General features: G+C 34.5%; 2 protein-coding genes across 2 annotated transcripts; both read right to left on the bottom strand.

Moving 5' to 3' along the window:
• Positions 1 to 1,235: 1,235 nt before the first annotated feature.
• LOC112050182 (facilitated trehalose transporter Tret1-like) lies at positions 1,236 to 11,957 on the bottom strand. The gene is made up of 9 exons (XM_024088375.2): positions 11,688 to 11,957; positions 8,323 to 8,432; positions 7,411 to 7,530; positions 6,013 to 6,168; positions 4,930 to 5,097; positions 4,374 to 4,506; positions 3,270 to 3,499; positions 1,981 to 2,175; positions 1,236 to 1,508 (listed from the first exon to the last, which is right to left on the bottom strand). Exons 1-9 carry the CDS (start codon positions 11,752 to 11,754, stop codon positions 1,248 to 1,250), a joined length of 1,440 nt encoding a protein of 479 aa, XP_023944143.1. The 5' UTR covers positions 11,755 to 11,957; the 3' UTR covers positions 1,236 to 1,247.
• A 2,482-nt stretch (positions 11,958 to 14,439) lies between these two features.
• LOC112050181 (nose resistant to fluoxetine protein 6-like) lies at positions 14,440 to 19,714 on the bottom strand. Its single transcript, XM_052883586.1, has 12 exons — positions 19,534 to 19,714; positions 18,876 to 19,120; positions 17,720 to 17,949; positions 17,203 to 17,282; positions 16,933 to 17,129; positions 16,548 to 16,662; positions 16,251 to 16,468; positions 15,861 to 16,163; positions 15,532 to 15,718; positions 15,228 to 15,370; positions 15,032 to 15,140; positions 14,440 to 14,695 (listed from the first exon to the last, which is right to left on the bottom strand). Exons 1-12 carry the CDS (start codon positions 19,712 to 19,714, stop codon positions 14,583 to 14,585), a joined length of 2,121 nt encoding a protein of 706 aa, XP_052739546.1. The 3' UTR covers positions 14,440 to 14,582.
• Between the last annotated feature and the right edge of the window lie 104 nt (positions 19,715 to 19,818).

Below are 19,818 nucleotides of genomic sequence, written 5' to 3'. Positions count from 1 at the left end.
CAGAGGTAACCTTACGAGTAGGTAGGTACTTAGAAACTTTAAGTACCTTTTGGTAAATTTAACTAGCCATCATTACCAGCTCATGGACGTCCCCTGCTAGACATAGGCCTCTTGCCATGGGCTTAGCTACCTCCGTCTCAACCGTATCAATGATACGGGGCCCCCAGACTACAAGGCCACCTTGTCGATTGAAAGTAAAAATAAAAAAAATGTAATCCACAATCTCACTTGCGGACTATGGGCCTTATTAGAAGGCTCAAAGTCACTAAGCGGGCGATGGAGCGAGCTATGCTTGGAGTTTCTCTGCGTGATCGAATCAGGAATGAGGAGAACCGCAGACGAACCAAAGTCACTGACATAGCTCAGCGCCCGCTGAGCAACTTTGAGCCTTCTAATAAGGCCCATAGTTAGTCTCGGATCCGTAGGTCATCACTGTATTTAACTAGTAGGTACTTATAGATATTATAGAAGCTCGTAACCCGCGTCCCTTACCAACTGCGCTGACGGTCACAGAATTACGAAACGCCATCTGTAATGAGTTTTGTAGTGGTGTGCTATTTATGCTTATTTGACTATTAATTTACAATAACTATTATTATTTCGTTAATTAATATGAAATTAATTCTTACATAATTGTTTAAATAATACAAAAAATATAGCACTAAAAAAAATACAATAAACAAGAACTTTTTAATTTTAAATGAAATAAAATCTAATTCATTAGAGCGCCATCTATTTCACTTCTCATGAACTAAATAGAATAGCGCCATCTGTGTTAGTTTGAACAAACTAAAATGCAAGTTTAAAGGTTTTAATCTGAAATTGGTTAGCGAATCGCTTTTATCCACAACTTCAATCCACACTTATTTAATAGATGTCGCTTTAAAATTATTTTACAGCAAATGCAAATTAATTACAAATTGAGATCTCTTCTTCATTATTATTAGCCTGCAATAACCAGACATACCTTATCATACGTTTTAAAGTTAGTCAATTAAGAATTTGGACCTTTGATACCTGCAATCGTTCAAAGTAATCACAGTCCAAACTTCATAATTGACTACCTACGTAATACAATTAGCATGGACTGCTAAATAAACTTTAAGCCCTCAAAAAATTAGGTACGAGTAGGTCTTACTATAGCGGGCTCACGATTTAATAAATCGTGATGAGTATAAAATATATCATGATGACGATGAAGATGAGATAGGTAATAAAGAAAACATAATATAAATTATTTTATTTATTTATTCTACGTAACCGCTAACGAGTTCTTTTTCCTGTCCTCTCTTGTTGCGAAAACATTTGTAGATTTCTATCAAACTCTTTCCCTTCGTCTCAGGAATCACAATTACGACGTAAATCGCCATAAAAATGCATACAATACCAAAGAAATAAAATGCAACATGGATTCCTATAGAGTTGGCTAAAGGCTTGAAAAATAGTAGCTGCAGGAAATCGAAGAATGATGCGACCGACATTGTTATAGCCATTACCGTTCCTCGATACTGAAATAAAAGGAAATATTGATCAATAGTGCATGAAAAATTGCATTTTCTCAATATTTCTTATTAGTTTTATTTATTTGACGAAATCAATGAACTAAAGTATATTTTTAACCTAGTATGCTACCTATTAGTGCTAAATAAACATTTGTAATACAGGAAATAACGAATTGTACTGATTCAAAGTTCCTACAAACGGTAGGTACCTACATAGTCTTTTTTTTTATTCATATCTTACAAGACTACATCCATCAGTTGACTTTAATGACTGGGTAGGTACTTAGCTCTAAAGAACATTGTAAAATGGTGATCAACAAAAAAGCCCTGGTTGAGTTTTTGTGGGCTCTTCTTGGAAAAATGCGCCTTTGAAACTCTCGATACTTTATTTTATGTTTTGATTTTAATTAACATAATTTCATAATATAACCTGACTTTTCTAAGCTGCTTAACTAAGTTTATTTGAAATAAAACTTACTTTATAAGAAAATATCTCTCCAGCAATAACAATAGAGATGGGTTGCAAACCGCAGGCGTCACAGAAAATACAAAGACACAGCGTCACTATTGGTATCCAGTTTGGAGTGACTGCGCCATACTCCTTCGCGACAAACCACGAAGCTAAAGCGCACATACTAAGTCCAGATACCAGTGATGTTATTGAAAGTATCGGCTGAAATTAAACAAAAAAGATATAACAGGACAGGAGCGCCCAGACTCTCCACAAGGAGATTAGTAAACGCCTGAGAGAGGCAACAGGCGACCCTCGGGCTGGCAGCTTTCTCGCGCAAAGAATTTCAATCGCAATTCAACGGGAACGGCCCTTGGTAGGGTGCCCATCACGCAGGCATGAAAAACAAGGTTGGTATGAACTTTATTTATTAATTTTTGCGTCGTTGTCATTCCATTTGCATAGCCCAGTAACAGGGCTTGTACCTTATAGATTTTGATTTGGAAGACAACTTCTTTCACTCTGCTCTGATTATTGTTGGTATAGGCTATATATAATGATGACGTTTGTTTATAATGATCTTTGATGACGGCTTAACATAATCTCCGAGGAAAGGGGGTGTAACACCTTCTTAATACTTAGAACTTCTTCGTGATCCGAAGCCATTTAGACAAACTATTGGACCAACAACGCAGTTAATAAATGCAATGTAATACTAGCCACTCACATCCAATAAGTTCATTTGTGTGAATTTATTGGGTGGTAAGTAGTTGGCATAATGGTAGATAAATACTTTATCATGCTTAAGTTCGTTAGGCTATTCAGCTATTTCAACATCTGGACAAAAAGTTTTTCTTGGAAATAGCAACTAAGCTTATATTGATGACAGTTTTTCTCCAGGGTCTTCCAACAAGCCCTTTAACACAAATAAATATTAATTTGTTTTATCGCCGCGTTGCAACGACTTGCGGTACGGACGGCTTCTGTGCCCTCGTGGCGTTCGAGCCGTCCACATCTCTTGTTGCGTAATTCTTTATGGGTTACTTGGGATAGGCGGGGAGAGTGACTTGAGTGGAAAAGGGGAGTGTTTGTTAACAGTCAAAGGTGCCTTTAAACCTACACACATCGTTCACAAGTGCGTGACTTCACTCAAGGTCATTCTCTGCCATTCTAGGGTCTTATTTTGGTTACAGTTTGATTTGTTAATTAAGTTGTCCTGACAAATTTTGTGAATCATATTAACCTTTGCTCGGCATTAGTTTTCTTATTTTTGTAATCACTTTTAAGTCTGCTAAAATTTGGATTTGAAATCTTACCTTTCTTCCAGCCTTTTCAACTATACTAGACGCCAGCATGGAACCCGCTACTTGCACGACTCCTAACAATATAGCTTGCTGGTTAGGACTCAATACTAGGCTTCTGTCAGATGATGCGTAAGCAAAAATATCTCCGGCGAAGTTTAGGACCGGCACGGCTCCGCATATTTCACGAGCTAGTGTTACTATCAAGGCTATGTAGAACGCTTTGCATAGTATATTGTCTTTTACTGAAAAAAATAATTACATTATTATAAAGGAGATGGTTTTTGTATGGAGCACAGGAAAAGTCATTGTACCCTTGCGGAAATAAAAGAAAATATTTTTTTAAACTATGATTATACAAGTTTTCGAATTTACTTTAATTCTTTCGAAATAATATTTATTCACTCCCAAGAAATGCAACATTACTATGGTTATTAATGGCGGATTGATGACGTTTTCCATGCAGTAGTCGATTTGACGTTTGCTGGCAATCAATTGTCATGTTATAGTTTATTTATTGGCGCCATCTTGATATAACTCATAAACTTGAGTTTTAATTTTGTTTATTTCTTTTTAATTAGTTAGATTTATTCACTTATTTAGATTTTAATAAAATCCTTGTATTTTATATTTTTAATGATACGGGGTAAAAGAGTGGACCAGACATGGACCATCTCCTTTGTAATTACTTACATTTGGTCTCAACTCAACTCAAATTCACACATTCTCTAAACGTTACTCAACTCAAAAGTTCGTAGGTAGGTGATGAACGTATATTTTAATGTACCTTGTTTCTAGTTCGATGTTGATCTTGATTTACGTCTTTTAATATTTACGGCTTTTAATGAAGCAAAGATGTCGTACTGAAATGTTACTAAGTATCTTGCGATCCTTCATAATGAGTAGGAAATATGTTGAATTTTTCTATTTGGATATACAATTTATATTATCATCAGACCAGGCCATGTCAGCATTGTCCGTAGATGAATAAGCAAGACAAACTGTTGTCTTGTTAATGATAATGATGATGAAGATGATAGTATACCTATAGTATTTACTTAAAAATGCATATACGAGTATATAAGCTTAGTTAATTTGAAGAAATAAATATTTTCTTACTAATTGTACGAAGTAAGAAGCGATTGCTTTCCTTATCGTTTAACTGTTCCTTCTTTATGACTTCTACTTCATCCTTAACGGATTGATCGTCTTCTTTTTTACAACGCAGCCAAGCCATAACCCTCTCCGCTTCCTTAAATTAATTAAGTAAGTTTTCAACGTATTTTTGAAGAGGCGAAATAATCAAAAAAAATTAAATGATTATTATGGATGGGTGACTAAGGTATCTAAATATTTTTATAATCTAATGGGATCACTTTTACTCACAAACAACACTTTAAAACAATGTGCAAAAAACAACAAAATGAAGTTTCTTATAATTTCAAACAAAATCTAAAATTGTAAGAATATCGGAAAGCGCAAACCTTGAAAACGGATCAGGTAATTCAACATTTCTTCATATTTTTGTCAAGGAAATGAAGATTCTTATGGTAATAAGAATAAACATGAAAATTACGAGGAAGACAGTAACACAATTCTTTATCATGTCAAGAAGAACGAAGCAAGCAGAGGTAGCTTATTTATTGTAAAACTCAAGAACTGTTGTATGACTTACCTCAAAATTATTGCGTTTAACCAAATACGAAGGAGAGTCTGGCATCATCATAAAAAGGACCAGATGAAACGTTGGCAGAGATAAACAAATCCAAAGGACTGTCCGATAACTTAATAAATCTCCGATAATATACAAGAATAAGTTACCAGATGTGTGGAAAAGGATTACCTGTAATAAATATAACTTACATGTATAGTATAGTCATCATCATCATCATCATATCAGCCGATGGACGTCCACTGCAGCACATAGGCCTTTTATAGGGACTTCCAAACATCACGATACTGAGCCACCTGCATCCAGCGAAACCCTGCGACTCGCTTGATGTCGTCAGTCCACCTGGTAGGGGGTAGACCAACACTGCGCTTACTAGTGCGGGGTCGCCATTCTAGTACTTTGGGACCCCAACGTCCATCAGCTTTTCGAATTATGTGCCCCGCCCATTGCCACTTCAGCTTCGCAGCTCGTTGAGCTATGTCGGTGACTTTGATTCTTCTGCAGATCATTTCTGATTCGATCACGCAGTGATATAGTATTAGTAACCTACTTATAACTGTATCAACACTGTCATATGTTTATTTTTTGTTGGTATGATAGTGTCGATCTCTCTCATATCTTTGATACATACCTGCAGGCTTATTCAATATCTTTGATATACGAAATTGAGATTCTATGTAAAAATGTCATCAGGTGTTTACAGGTGGAAATCACACAGTGGGTAAATGACATTTTGGCAATTGATTTGATGTTTATTTTAATAGGTTGGTTATAAAGACCAAAATAGTGAATAGGCTAGCTGATGGTATGTTTTGGTCGCGGTTAGCCAGTTAGTTAAAAATAGTAAATGTAAATAATTAGTATTTAATAAGAATATTAAACGGTGTATAGCTTGGCAACTTCGTTCTTAACACTCCCGATGTTCCCCGCGGGGTGAGGGGCGTGTAGCGATGAATGAAAAACCCACGACTGATGCACGTCGCTTCCCCGCACGCCCGATTTCACACCCGCGCATTCTTTCTCCCTGTCGCCCGCTTATCATGGAAGTGTTATCAACGGTCTTGCCAGACTATAGTACAATCTTACCAAACATCCGAGTGCGCCACGGATGCTGTCATCACTGATCTCCTTGGTATAAATTGGACAGGTGACGTAGCAACCCGACATGGTTATACCGACTAAAGCTCGAGCAAGGATGAGAGCCCAAACTTCGAATGATGATAGCATCAGAATCCAACTGGCCTTAAATAAACTGGGAATATAAGATACGATAATTCGAATAGAAACGCATAAGAGCCATGATAGCCCAGCGGGTATGATCTCTGCCTCGAATTCCGGAGGGTGTAGGTTCGATTTCAGTTATATGCATTTAAGAAATTAAATATCACGTGTCTCAAACGGTGAAGGAAAAGCATCATGAGGAAACCTGTATATAATTTTATAATTTTCTTAATTCTGACAATCCGCATTGGGTCAGAGTGGTGGACTATCCTCCTTTCATTCTATGAAAAGTCTCGTGCTCAACAGTGAGCCGAATATGGGTTGATAATGTTGTATATGCCACCGTTAGATTGTAAAATACGTTAGTTTATAATCTCACTCGTGATATTATAATCTACCGTCATAACGTGAACTGAAAATACTGATTACAATTTAATGTGTTATTTTTCGGTATATTTAGTCAATTTAATGGTTTCACTTCCAATAGATTATTATTGGAAGTGAAACCATTAAATTGACAATCAGATTAATTAACCATAGAGTTACAAAAATATTACAGTAGGCATAATAAAAATAGTAAAAAATTGGAATGTACAAATCAAAAAAAAAAAGAGAGAAATCCGATTTTCTTTCTTTTTCTTCAGTAAGTGTTTGAAAAAATTAGGGATGCCTAGTGCGTTCCCTAATTTTTTCAAACACTTAATTTTAAACACTGTTCTTCCATAAGTAAAATGATGTTATTTTTAATTATAAGTATAATTCAGTCAAATCTAAACTTAGGTTAGGACAATTCGGGTGCCCTTTAGGTATAATAAATAATAAATAAATATGTGATGTCACAATGGTTGAAGTATTTTATTTGACTGACATATGTGTTTCATTCCTAACTCTATGGACACAGAACGGTCTGCTGTAAGGCCGACCAATCAGGGACAGTTGACGTTGTAAGATTGCAATTTAATGGTTTTACTTCCGATATATTACAATATACCGAAAAATAACACGTTAAATTGTAATCAGTATTTTCAGTTCAGAATATGGCGGTAGATTATAATATCACGAGTGAGATTATAAACTAACGTATTTTACAATTTAACGGTAGCATATATATTGCATGTACTTATGCCCTTTAAGCATTATTTATGCTAAGTATTAACTGTGTTGTGTTGTATTTAAACTATTTATAGGAATTATAAATTATAACAGTTATCAGTGAGAGTGCTTATCAAAATTAAACATTAGCATTAATGTATTATGACTTACGGCACCAGTAGATGAAATAAAAAGTAAAGTAATTTTCCTTCCAAAAGTATCTCCCAAAAATGCCATTAAAAAATTACCCGGTATGCAAGTCAAATAGGCCACCGCTGCCACCCATGATATCTGCAATTAATTAATAAAGTCTAAATCAAATTATCGCAATAATAAATAATCTTATAAAAAAATATACAAATTGGGTAGATAAAAAAAAGAGGAAATAGGGACCTAATTGAACTGAAAATCTTTAATTTTAAAATTTGTGTACGTCCGTCAGATTACTTTGGTTGTTTAAACTTCAACTAGGTATTTTAATACATCATGTTAAGTGTTTTTCGAAAGTATTACAAAATGAATAAGCAGGAACAGTACCTACAGCATTTTTTAATAGAGTGTAGAAAAAATATCCAAAAAATCCGACTAAGTACATGCAAATGATCATGTATGATATATAATGATCATAACAATTATTTCAATTGCCCTATTGGTCCACTAGTTAGCAAATGTGGCTTAGCATCTAAAGTCCTGGATTCAAGTCCTGGGCCAAGCTGTGCTCTAGAGCTTTCCTTTCTTCCAAGGAATTCTCAGTCCGGAATTAGTGGTGCTTACACCTCTACTAGTTGTTAATGAGTGCTTTTAAGACCTCTTCAAAAGCACTGATTAACAACTGATATAGAGAAGAACCTCTTGTTATAGTGTTATCCTGGTGAATGTTTTTATTTTAACCACATAAGAAAAAGAAAAAAGTAAAAAAAACGAAAAGCACACTGACCAAATAAAGGTCTCGCACTCAGCATAAAGCTGCAGCACTGGTTTTCAGTGGAAGGAAGTTTAAGGCGTAAACAACAGTTATTAAATAGGCTTATAATTTACGAATAGTAAATTACGGGAGAGGTAAACAAAAATGTATGTACCCACCTCAATGTCAGTCAAAGGTGTTCCTCTTGGAGATTCTTTTGATTGTAATAAAAGTGTCATAGGAGACATCCATCCTATACTTGCACCATACGCAAACACAGGTAGGTTGACTGAAATTATATTCACAAAACATAAAATTTAATAATAACACAAAATAATATATTTTTAACCTAAGCGTTTCAAAATTTAAATATACTCGTAGTATTAATTGATTATGAAACACGGCTAAAACTCACGTGATATTACGTCGGAGTATGCCCGACTAGTTTCGAACCCATACGGGGCCCTTAGTCATGAGCTGGTTCTTGCATCGCGGCACGATCCAAACTGCGAAGCGGCTGCGCGACGCGCTGCTGCACGCATTGCGCGCGCGGAGAGGGGTTGAGTGGTGGGGAGTGAAGGTTCCGTTACACTCTCCGACGGTTCATTAATGTCATCTTCATTAGACTCGTCTTCTTGTAAGCAAACCGAACTAATGCTATCTTGTTCCAAGTTTGTTGTATGTGACAATGAAAGAAATAGCGGTTTCCACGCTGTGGGCAGCAACCATCCATGATCCCGATTAAAATTCGGGTGACGACTAATTTCTATCGCTTCACGTATCTTACGAGGTACTAGAAACTTTTCCCTTGACAATACAGAAGCCTTATCAAAACGGATATAATGAGTCGTACCCGAAGCTAGAACATGCTCGGCTATTGCTGAACCGTCCGTGTCCACATTCTTCATGCTCCGTATGTGTTCTTTTACCCTTGTGGTGATGTTACGGCGAGTCTCACCGATGTATGATCTACCACAGTCACACGGAATCTTGTACACCCCGGGCACGTTCAGCGGATCCCTATCCTTAGGCGATCGCAGTATACTCTTCACCAATGCAGGTGGACGAAACCGCGTCACTATGTCAAATCTCCGTTGGAGATAGTGGCTGATTTTGTCCGTCACGCCCTTCACATATGTTAAGTACACTGGTGACCGGTTCACACAGGACGGTTTCCGCCTAGTTGTTGTTTGTGCCCATCTGGAACTCTGACGCCAACTATAGCCATTGTTCTCCAGCGCCTGTCTCACTACTCTTAGTTCGCACTCAATATAGGGTGGGTCACAAAGACTTAGGGCTCGATTTATGAGGCTTCTTGGTACCGACGATATCTGCGATGGATGGTGGTGCGAACTCGCATGGAGATATCTGTTGGTGTGAGTCGGTTTTCGGTACACCGTTGTATGTAATTCACCACCAGACCCCCGGATCACCATCACGTCTAAAAATGGCAGACCGCCCTCTTTTTCTTCCTCTTTCGTAAAATGAACCTTCTCATGTAGACTGTTGAGACACTGGAATATTATGGCCAAATTATCCCTGTTTACAATGGCAAACACATCATCCACATAACGCAGCCAAAAACGCGGTCTATACGTCATTTTATCGACCAACTCGCGTTCCACCCACTCCATAAATATATTGGCCACTACAGGTGCAATCGGCGACCCCATGGCAACACCGTCTATTTGGCTATAATAGTCACCTCGCCACATAAAATAACCACTTTTAAGACAAAACTCACTCAAATCCAAGTAAGCCGATGGTAGTTTTGAATCCGTTATGAAACCCTTAATTAATGAAATTACTTCTTCCACAGGAACATTCGTAAACAAGGACTCCACATCAAAACTCACCATAATCTCTGAGTCACTAATAATTTCATTTTTAATTATATGAACGAAGTGTTTCGAGTCTTTAACAAAACTACTGGTATTGCCTGTAAACGGTTTTATTAACGTCGCGAGATGTTTTGATGCCATGTATGTGGGTGAATCAATCTGACTGACAATAGGTCTCAAAGGCCAGTCTGGCTTGTGAATTTTGGGTAAACCATAGATTTTAGGTGAAGTGGGGTTGCAGGGCCGTAACTTTGTAAGCAAATTTTTATCATTAATGGACTGCAAAAGTTTAATAATTTTATTTGTATTCCGGGTTGTGGGATTATGATTTAATTTTTTATATGTAGTGGTATCCGATAACAAATGGTTAATCTTATTTTCATAAGCATCCGTATCCACAATCACGGTGGCATTACCTTTGTCTGCAGGCAGTATCAAAATATCCTCATTATTACGAATTTCCATTAACGCCGCTCTGTCACTCCTGCTCATATTCGACGGTGGTAACTTTGTGACGGTGGTTTTTTTGTGTGTGAACCGGTCACCAGTGTACTTAACATATGTGAAGGGCGTGACGGACAAAATCAGCCACTATCTCCAACGGAGATTTGACATAGTGACGCGGTTTCGTCCACCTGCATTGGTGAAGAGTATACTGCGATCGCCTAAGGATAGGGATCCGCTGAACGTGCCCGGGGTGTACAAGATTCCGTGTGACTGTGGTAGATCATACATCGGTGAGACTCGCCGTAACATCACCACAAGGGTAAAAGAACACATACGGAGCATGAAGAATGTGGACACGGACGGTTCAGCAATAGCCGAGCATGTTCTAGCTTCGGGTACGACTCATTATATCCGTTTTGATAAGGCTTCTGTATTGTCAAGGGAAAAGTTTCTAGTACCTCGTAAGATACGTGAAGCGATAGAAATTAGTCGTCACCCGAATTTTAATCGGGATCATGGATGGTTGCTGCCCACAGCGTGGAAACCGCTATTTCTTTCATTGTCACATACAACAAACTTGGAACAAGATAGCATTAGTTCGGTTTGCTTACAAGAAGACGAGTCTAATGAAGATGACATTAATGAACCGTCGGAGAGTGTAACGGAACCTTCACTCCCCACCACTCAACCCCTCTCCGCGCGCGCAATGCGTGCAGCAGCGCGTCGCGCAGCCGCTTCGCAGTTTGGATCGTGCCGCGATGCAAGAACCAGCTCATGACTAAGGGCCCCGTATGGGTTCGAAACTAGTCGGGCATACTCCGACGTAATATCACGTGAGTTTTAGCCGTGTTTCATAATCAATTAATATGAATAACACTCACGATAGTTTAAATTCTAAAAAATACTCGTAGTATTCGATCAAATTTATGATAGATAGTTATTATATTACAGATCCCAATATATGAGTTTCTTTGTAAGGATTTTTAGGATAACTTATATATCTATTCGATTCGTTTGTTGTTTTTAACCCCAGAATGGACGCTATGAGCCTTTTGCCGCTCTCAGCAAAAAAACGTTAGTCATTCGTAAATCAATCGTCCGTTAAGTTTGCGTCTTTTAGTGGCTACCCGTATATCTCTTTGCAACTCGTGCTGAATAACTAGGTACCTTAGGCTATAGAGCTCCTCTATAATAACTAACTACAAAGCAACAAGACTGTAGTTTTAAAAAAAATACTAAAGATAATATTTACTTACTCAACACCGCGCATATTATCTGATTAATCTTACTCCCTTCGTAAAATATTCCATAATACTTTTTCATTTTTTCTCCGTACACTACGTTAAAAAGGATTACAAACCAAAGCCGAAAATCTATTTAAAAATGTCACTATTACTTGCGTAATGAAGAGATTTGTTAAAACACAATTTCTATTGGTTTTCCTTATTGACTCTTATTTATCATGCCATTTAAAAGACATGTGTTTGTATACGTTCGTGTTAGCATCAAACTGAGTTTATTACACTGATCATTGAGAGTGTCTCTAAAAAGGTCTGTTTCAGATTATAAGGCTGCTTGTAAACTTCGGCTCATTTATATTGTCTTATCAAAGTTGAAGTAGTTGTACCGTTTATAACTCTTTAACTATTATGAAATTTAGCAAAGTGATAGGTTAGGGAGAGTGATCTGTTATAATCTAAAATAGAGCCTTTTCCGATACTACACAGCTCTGTTTGTTTTAAATAAGCGTTTAAATAATTATTGTTCTAATTTTGGATTGGGTTTATTCATTTTTATACCGCCGACGCAAAAAGAGGGTTGTTATAAGTTTGACGTATCTGTCTGTCAGTTTGTGGCATAACCCCCGAACGGATGAAGCGATTTCAATTTTTTTTTTTTTTTGTATTACGTATTAGACTTAAGGGTAAGTGTTCTTAGAAGTACTCACTTAACAGCTTATACCGAAAATAAACAGCCATATACTAGTATTTGGGTACTAAAAACTCGCTCTTTGACTAAAGCGAGTCTACGATTCCTTGATATTAATTTACAACTTCATTATTATCATTACTAAAGAGTCATTTGTAAAAAGAACGTAATAAGATTACTTAACATTAAGCCTTGATTATAATAATAATATTTTTTATAAATTCTATAGTGTTTCGTACTTTATTTTTATAATAACATTGTTATAAATTTAAAATAGGACTAACAAATAAATTAGAGATTAGAATATCAAATACCAGTGGAAACCTGCGACTTCGTTTGCGTCGAATACGATAGGCCTTATTTGGACCCCTTGGTTAGTAAGACTATGTGAATACGTCTATTAATTAAGCCTATGATAAAAAAGTATAAGCGATAAGATAAGCTGAGGAGTTTGTTCAACAGTTCTCATAAACGATGGGTTTCAAGTTATTTTGGTTTAATTATGATGTAGTATTTAATTTCTGAACTTCAAAACAGACAGTCTCTAATAAATATAATATCTAATAAGTTTGGCTGGTGGTAGGCTTCTGCCGTAGCTAGTTACCACCCTGCCGACAAGACGTACCGCCAAGCGATTTAGCGTTCCGGTACGATGTCGTGTAGAAAACGAAAGGAGTGTGGATTTCATTCTACTCCTAACAAATTAGCCCGTTTCCATCTTTGTTTCATCACTTACCATCAGATGAGATTGTAGTCAAGGGCTAAGTTGTAGAGAATAAAAAAAAATTACGTGAAAAATTCCAAAGAGCCTCAATAGCTCAACGGTAAGAGCGGTCGGATTCATCAAAGAATGGTGGTGGTTCGATCCCCCCCCCAGTTGGTCTATAAATTCTCGTACCCACTCCTAATACAGTCTTTCCAAACTAGTGGCATGGGAATATTGGTCATATTTTAAAAGATATGGCAAATATTTTTTTTTTTTTAAAATAGGGCCTCCGTTTTAAAGTACAAGTAGTTTTGTAACAAAATCGTTACAAATGTATCGTTTGTTCTGCTATGAAAACACAGAATCGGACACTATCAATAATCACGTGAGTTTCAGCTGTTTTATCTATACTTACTTCTAATATAACTTTAACAATTTAACACTAGCTGTTTAATTTGTGTTGAGTATTTCCGAACTGAATTTCTATGTCATTGGCCGTCTCTTTCTCGCGCGCGCCTGGTCCTCTGTCTCTTTTCAAGATGGTGAATTAAACCGTACGTGCGTGCATAAAGTGCTCGGAGTTTTATTTCAAAATCAATCAACAATGTGAACCAGTAATCTTTTATCTACCAAAATCAATCAAGACTACTCAAGTAAAAATTAAATCTATATCAATTTACAAAAAAAACACAATTCTTTATGGCATATTATTAAACTATTTAAAGTGACTTTAAGTTCAAAAGTATGTTTGAATGAATTTGTAAGATTTTTTAAATTAATGTTTTGTTGTACATTTTTATACCCAATACTAATAATAATAATTATTTTTATTGAAAAAAAATATAAAACAAATAAATCAATTCTAAATGAAACAAATTTCTTTTCCTAAATCTTTATAATATATTGCATTTTTATACAAAAAAATAATACTTTCGATGTATGGAATTCCTAAGTTATAGCAATCAATTGATATTAATTGATGCGTTCATGATGTACGCATTTGGTTGTTAGAGATCTCTGTCCATTAAAATATTAACTGTTTCAATGTTGTTGTTTTTAGCAGTTTAGAAATTGCGATTACAGAATAAAATATTACTTAGTTTATAGGTATAGCGAGACGAGCCGTGATAGCCCAGTGGATACGACCTATGCCTTCGATTCGGAGGGCGTAGGTTCGAATCCGGTCCGAGGCATTCACGTCCAACTTTTCAGGTATGTGCATTTTAAAAAAAACAGACAGACATTAAAATGTGCCCGACTGAGATTATAAGGGTTCCGTTTTTGTACTACGTACGTTCGGAATCCTAAAAATATCACGTGTCTCAAACTGTAAAAGAAACATCGTGAGGAAACCTGCATACCTGAGAATTTTGTTGACTCTCTACGTGTGTGAAGTCCAGTGTGGTGGCCTAGCCGCTCTCAGTTCTAAAAGGAGACACGCGCTCAACAGTGAGCCGAATAATACAACTCTTCAGATCTAATTTCTAATGTTTATTCTAATTTGGTAATCTAATTACTAAATCTTTGTAATTAAGTTTTCGCGTTTATGAAGTACTTGAGGTATGGTTCCATTTTGATTACTTTCTGCAATCCTTGGCTTCTCATTTGTCCTTGGTTTCTTTTTCGATACTGTAACAGAATAAAAATTTTTTTTATTTTATCTTAACTGTTGCTCTGTAAATGGGTAGAGTGGCGGATTATGGTTTAACTTTCCATATTGTATTATGGTTTACCTTTCCATATTCTAAAATAAAACTCATGCTTAGTTGTAAGCCGATGTGGCGTTGAGTGGGTCGGTGGAAGTTTTAACGTTACTTAAACTAGTCGGGCATACTCCGACCGTGAGTTTTAGCCGTGTTTCATAATCCATTGAAATGTTTATTGTCTCTGTTGATTATTTTTTTTGAAAATTTCATTTGGCCACTGAAACATCTAACAAAGTGATATTAAAAATGTAATACTAACCACATTCGAATAACTTTTTGAAAAGTATAGCAAACGGTGCATCTACAAATGCAGTTAGAAAGAAAGCCACGAACATTGATAACCATAGGAATCCAAATGCGTCAAACATCTGAAAGAAAAAACACGTTGTGATACTATTTACCTACTAGTACCTACTTATTGTAATCTAAGTAACGTCAACAATAAACAAACTCACAGCAGATCCAACTGTAAAGAACACTGGCTGCAATGAAGTAGAATAAACAGTCATCATTAAAGTCATGTGTATCAAATACAATGCATAGGAAATGCGAGCTGGAATTTTCCAAATGTTCAGTGACAGAAACCAATTTATAGGACCTGTAAAGTAATATTATATTCGAATATATTGAAGAAGCTACATAATAGATATGAAATATTTAAAAACACACATAAAACAAAACAAAATACCAATTTAGAATACAAAAAAGAAAACAAAGCTTGTAGTAGTAAAACAGTATCCCAAACTGTTAAATGCGTACCTCCGTATCCATTAACGCAGACAAAAATAATCCAGCCAAGTGACAAAGCCCACAGAGGACGTAAGAAAGAATGAAACAAACTCTTTAATGTTTTATTTTGAAAATCAAGTAGATCGCCTTTAAATTTGCAGTACATGATCAACATAAACAAGGAAATAATAAATAATGTGATAAATCTATGTAAAATCTAAAAAAAAACAGAAGTTGTTAGACCAGCAAAACATTTATATCATACCATACAGGAAATTTCTGAGTCATCAAGAAGTTGATAAACAATTTAGAGCATAAATTGTTCATCGACTACTGCATAAAAATATATTTAAGTTTACCGTATGTATTCGTGCTTTCCTTTTTCTCCACAAATGCAGCAAATAGCCATAAACTAATCCCACAAAAAATGGTGGAGCACGAGTCAAAATGTTAACATAGTAATAAACAAAGTAGTTCGAGGTTTCTTTCAAAGGTTCACTTGTAAATATATAAGTTGTCGAAGCGGCTAGAGATGCGCACAAAGCCACTATGAGAGCTGACCACGCTAAAGTTTTTGATCTTCCGAGAACCCAAAATAAGACTATTGGTGATAATATATGAAGTTGAACATCAATAGCTAAATACCACGTTACACCGACGCACTGAAAAACAAAACAATTTTGGTTAGTATTTATTTCACATTGACCATAATATTTTTAAATTCACGAATATATTATTGAAAGTCTCACAACTTGCTCTGGGTTGATGAAATTTTGCAAATGAAGTAAAGTAGTCCACCAGAATTGTCTGCATTTATGTGTACTGTCAACCATAAATCGATGCCATAATGGACCATCTGCTACACGATTCGCTAAAGATGCTTCGTAAAGTACTACAACTGCTAGTACTGGAAACATGCGTAGGAGGCGGTTAAGATAAAAGAATGGAAGATTTTTTACTAATTCTCCTGAAAGATAAATAAGACAATTTAGTAATTAATTTAAAATAGGAAGGATCTTATTAATTTATTGAAAATACATACATACTTCCCGTAAGCTTTTTTGCTGTTATATAAACTAGAAGTAAACCGCTTATGAAGAAAAACGTATCCACTGTTAGAGATGCTGTCGTAATCCAAATTGATTCATATGATTGTGACCACTGAAAAAAATACAAACGTTATTACGTACGTAGTTAATTCATGATATTTTAACGAACAATTTTTGCGTATCTCGATAGTTAGTATGATTGTTTGGATATAATTTTGTATTAAGAAAAGAATTTGCTTTTAAGTGCCCTAAATGGGTACCACATTAAAAACGATTTTAAACTTAGAGAAACATTTTAGCCGCTATTAGTTAAAGAAGTTCTTGTATTTTGATACCGGACATTCTGTTACATGGCATTTTTATAATAAAACGGAATACAAACCTTCACAGCATAAATTGGATTGGCTGGTATGTGACCAATGACATAGAATACATGACCAACTACCACCCACAAAATAGCTAAAGCACGAATACCATCCAAACAACTTATATTATCAGAATTTGGATTCATATCTAGAAGACGACGGCAATTTGTCAAAGCGGAAAAAGAAATTAAGATCTCATTTACTCTTTTAGGATCTGAAATGAAAATGGTGTTTTACAACTTATAAAATAATTAATAATTCAACCTAATAATTAAAATAACATTTACCTTTTTTACAAATTACATTATGATATACTTCATAAGATGTACTAAGTAATGTCAAAAGACCGAGTAATGAAAATATTATTCTGAAATACATAAATTCTTGTAAGTGGATTATAAAATAATTGAAATCAGTAATTTATCGTTAAATATAAATATCTTGGAATGCTTCTTACATAGTGAAATCACTATCAGTGATAATATAAATAAACATTCATAAATCTTAATGACAATAAACAGCATAATGGTTAATCATCAATGTTTACAGTTCAAAATAATCATTTTTATCAGTTAATAATAAAAATGATTAAAGTGAAATGAATCACTTATTTAAAAAAATAAGTGTATTACAATTTAATAATAGATTAGTTATGTTTAAATATATTTTGTAATACGTTTCAGATTTCCTCATATGATGACTTATTCTAAAAAAAAAAATTCACTTTATGATTTTGATATAATATGATTAGAATAACAACGGTTAAGGTTAAGAAAATTAAAATAGTTTTTAGACTTAACTCACATAGCTATGTAGTCTACAGGAGCCCATGGTTTGTCATTTGGAAGTCGACAGTAAACATCTTCATACTTAAAACCTATTGCAGTCAGATTAAATAAAAAACCAGATATTGTTTCTTCAGTTGTACATACTTTAGGTACACATAGTGCTAAATTAAATTGTATATTAGATAAAAGGCTGCTTTGGTTATTGCTAAAACAAAATAAATTATATATGGATTGTAGACATTCCAACTAAAATAACATCTGCTTACACACAAAATTCGGCTTCACCTTAAGTCTTGCACAGGTAGTTGGCTCATATAAAATTTAATATCTCTCATATATTACTTTATATATAGCATATGGAATAAGGGTTCAAAATATATCGCTATTGATTAATATAAGTTTTATATTAAATAATGTAATTTAAATTTTTTTCAAATGTTATAAACGATGTCGTCTATTTTGTGACGTCACGATGTTACTTTGTCACTAGAAGAGTAAACGTCAAACGAATTCAACTTTATTATTTGTTTCTCTCAGTCTTGCGATGCAGACTAGTGTTTACGGGCTTACGTGACATCCAAAAAATATAGACCATCATGGTTGATAGCGTTTTGGCTCGTATTGTCAAAAAATATTTAAAAATTTGAATTTTTTATGCATTCAGGTCTCAAAAAATATGATATTTTTTTTTCAACCTAGTAGAACGCTAATGAACAATCTGAGACCCATAAATAAAGTGTCAACAATTTATATTGGCATAGCGTCAAAGTCAAGTTTCTTTTTACACTTTTAAACGAAATACAGTATTTCTACTCTTATCTACGACACACAGGATTAATGTAAGTGTAGTCTTACAAAAAAATAAGATTCTTCGTTAAGCTTACGTTTTATTAAAACCTTATCAGTAATTCTTTTTCGAAGTATTTGCAAGAAAATAACAAAATATTAAAATTAACTTGGTATTGGTATTATTAGAATATAAAAATTCAACAAGTAATTGAAATACTTGTTGATTTTTTATATTGTCGATCTCCTCCGCTTTGTGCATTTCTTACCGTCAAAAACTATTATTGTAAACTTCTGTGTACAAATATAATATTAATATTTTACCTTGAATCTGAGAATTCATTACCAAACGCAGCTCTTGAGTTTTTGAAATTTTTACTATTTGCCGCGAGATTTTCAATTGTTTCTGCATGCAAAAATAATGTCCCTGGATCAAAATTGTATTTAAACTTTTCAAATGAAGCATCTATTTTAAAATTTTGGTTTACTGGCACTTTTATCATACAATATTTTCCTTCAATTGACATTTCTTTCACGGATTCATGTATATCAAGACATTGATAATAATTTCCTAAATCAACTAAGTTGCCTAATAATATTCCTCTGGGTACTCTCATTCCAGCATCAAGAACTACAAAATAAAAATTAACTTTAGAATTTTTTTATACTTCTGAATTTGAAAATTTAAAAAAATATTGGATTTATTTACTTTTTAACTTTTTAACCGACTTCCAAAAAGGAGGAGGTTCTACGTTCGGCTGTATATATGTTTTTTTTTCTATATTACATTGATTTATGTTTTAAAGACTCCTTATGTTTTATTAAAAGAATATATTATTATTTTAAATTAATGAATAACCTATACGTCCTTTCTTTTCTGTTGTAACTGTAATTTAACGTTCAATATATTTTTTTTGTACTGCTTTTAAAAAAATTAAGTAAATTTGTTACTTCATTAACAATGGTTTTAATTTGAAGTTAGTAAATTAAACTTTCTTACTTATTATTATAATATTTTTTTTTTTGTATAAAATATAAACTTACATCGAGACATTAGTAATGAATCATTCCGTCGAATATATCCCAATTGTTTGTTACATTCCTGATGATCCAGTACTCTTTCATACAAATCGGTATCCAATGGAAACTTGATCTTATCGTCTAAATATAACTTTGCCCACGTTTTAGAATAATTAAATATTAGGAATAGTAACAAAGTCTTCATTTTAAAAATTAATTGAACGAGTAACTTATTGAACTGTTAGTGGTCAATTAATATTTTTAGTTCTATCAAAACGTAGATAAGAATAATGGCACAATTTGTTGAGA

Source organism: Bicyclus anynana, chromosome 9, assembly GCF_947172395.1.
Source record: "Bicyclus anynana chromosome 9, ilBicAnyn1.1, whole genome shotgun sequence".
NCBI lineage: Eukaryota > Metazoa > Arthropoda > Insecta > Lepidoptera > Nymphalidae > Bicyclus > Bicyclus anynana.
The sequence above is the reverse complement of the archived record's forward strand: the minus strand, read 5'-3'. Positions and strand labels throughout refer to the sequence as shown.

Bases quoted from the DNA above. Each gene is read 5' to 3' on its own strand.
- LOC112050182 (XM_024088375.2), bottom strand. From the start codon at position 11,754: ATGAAAAAGTATTATGGAATATTTTACGAAGGGAGTAAGATTAATCAG. The intron at 2,176-3,269 runs GTAAGATTTCAA...GTTTAATTTCAG, and splicing joins TTGAAAAGGCTGGAAGAAAG to CCGATACTTTCAATAACATC. The intron at 1,509-1,980 runs GTAAGTTTTATT...CTTTTATTTCAG, and splicing joins GAGAGATATTTTCTTATAAA to TATCGAGGAACGGTAATGGC.
- LOC112050181 (XM_052883586.1), bottom strand. From the start codon at position 19,714: ATGAAGACTTTGTTACTATTCCTAATATTTAATTATTCTAAAACGTGG. The intron at 19,121-19,533 runs GTAAGTTTATAT...TTTATTTTGTAG, and splicing joins TTCATTACTAATGTCTCGAT to TTCTTGATGCTGGAATGAGA. The intron at 16,663-16,932 runs GTTTGTATTCCG...TATTTTTTTCAG, and splicing joins ATCCAATTTATGCTGTGAAG to TGGTCACAATCATATGAATC.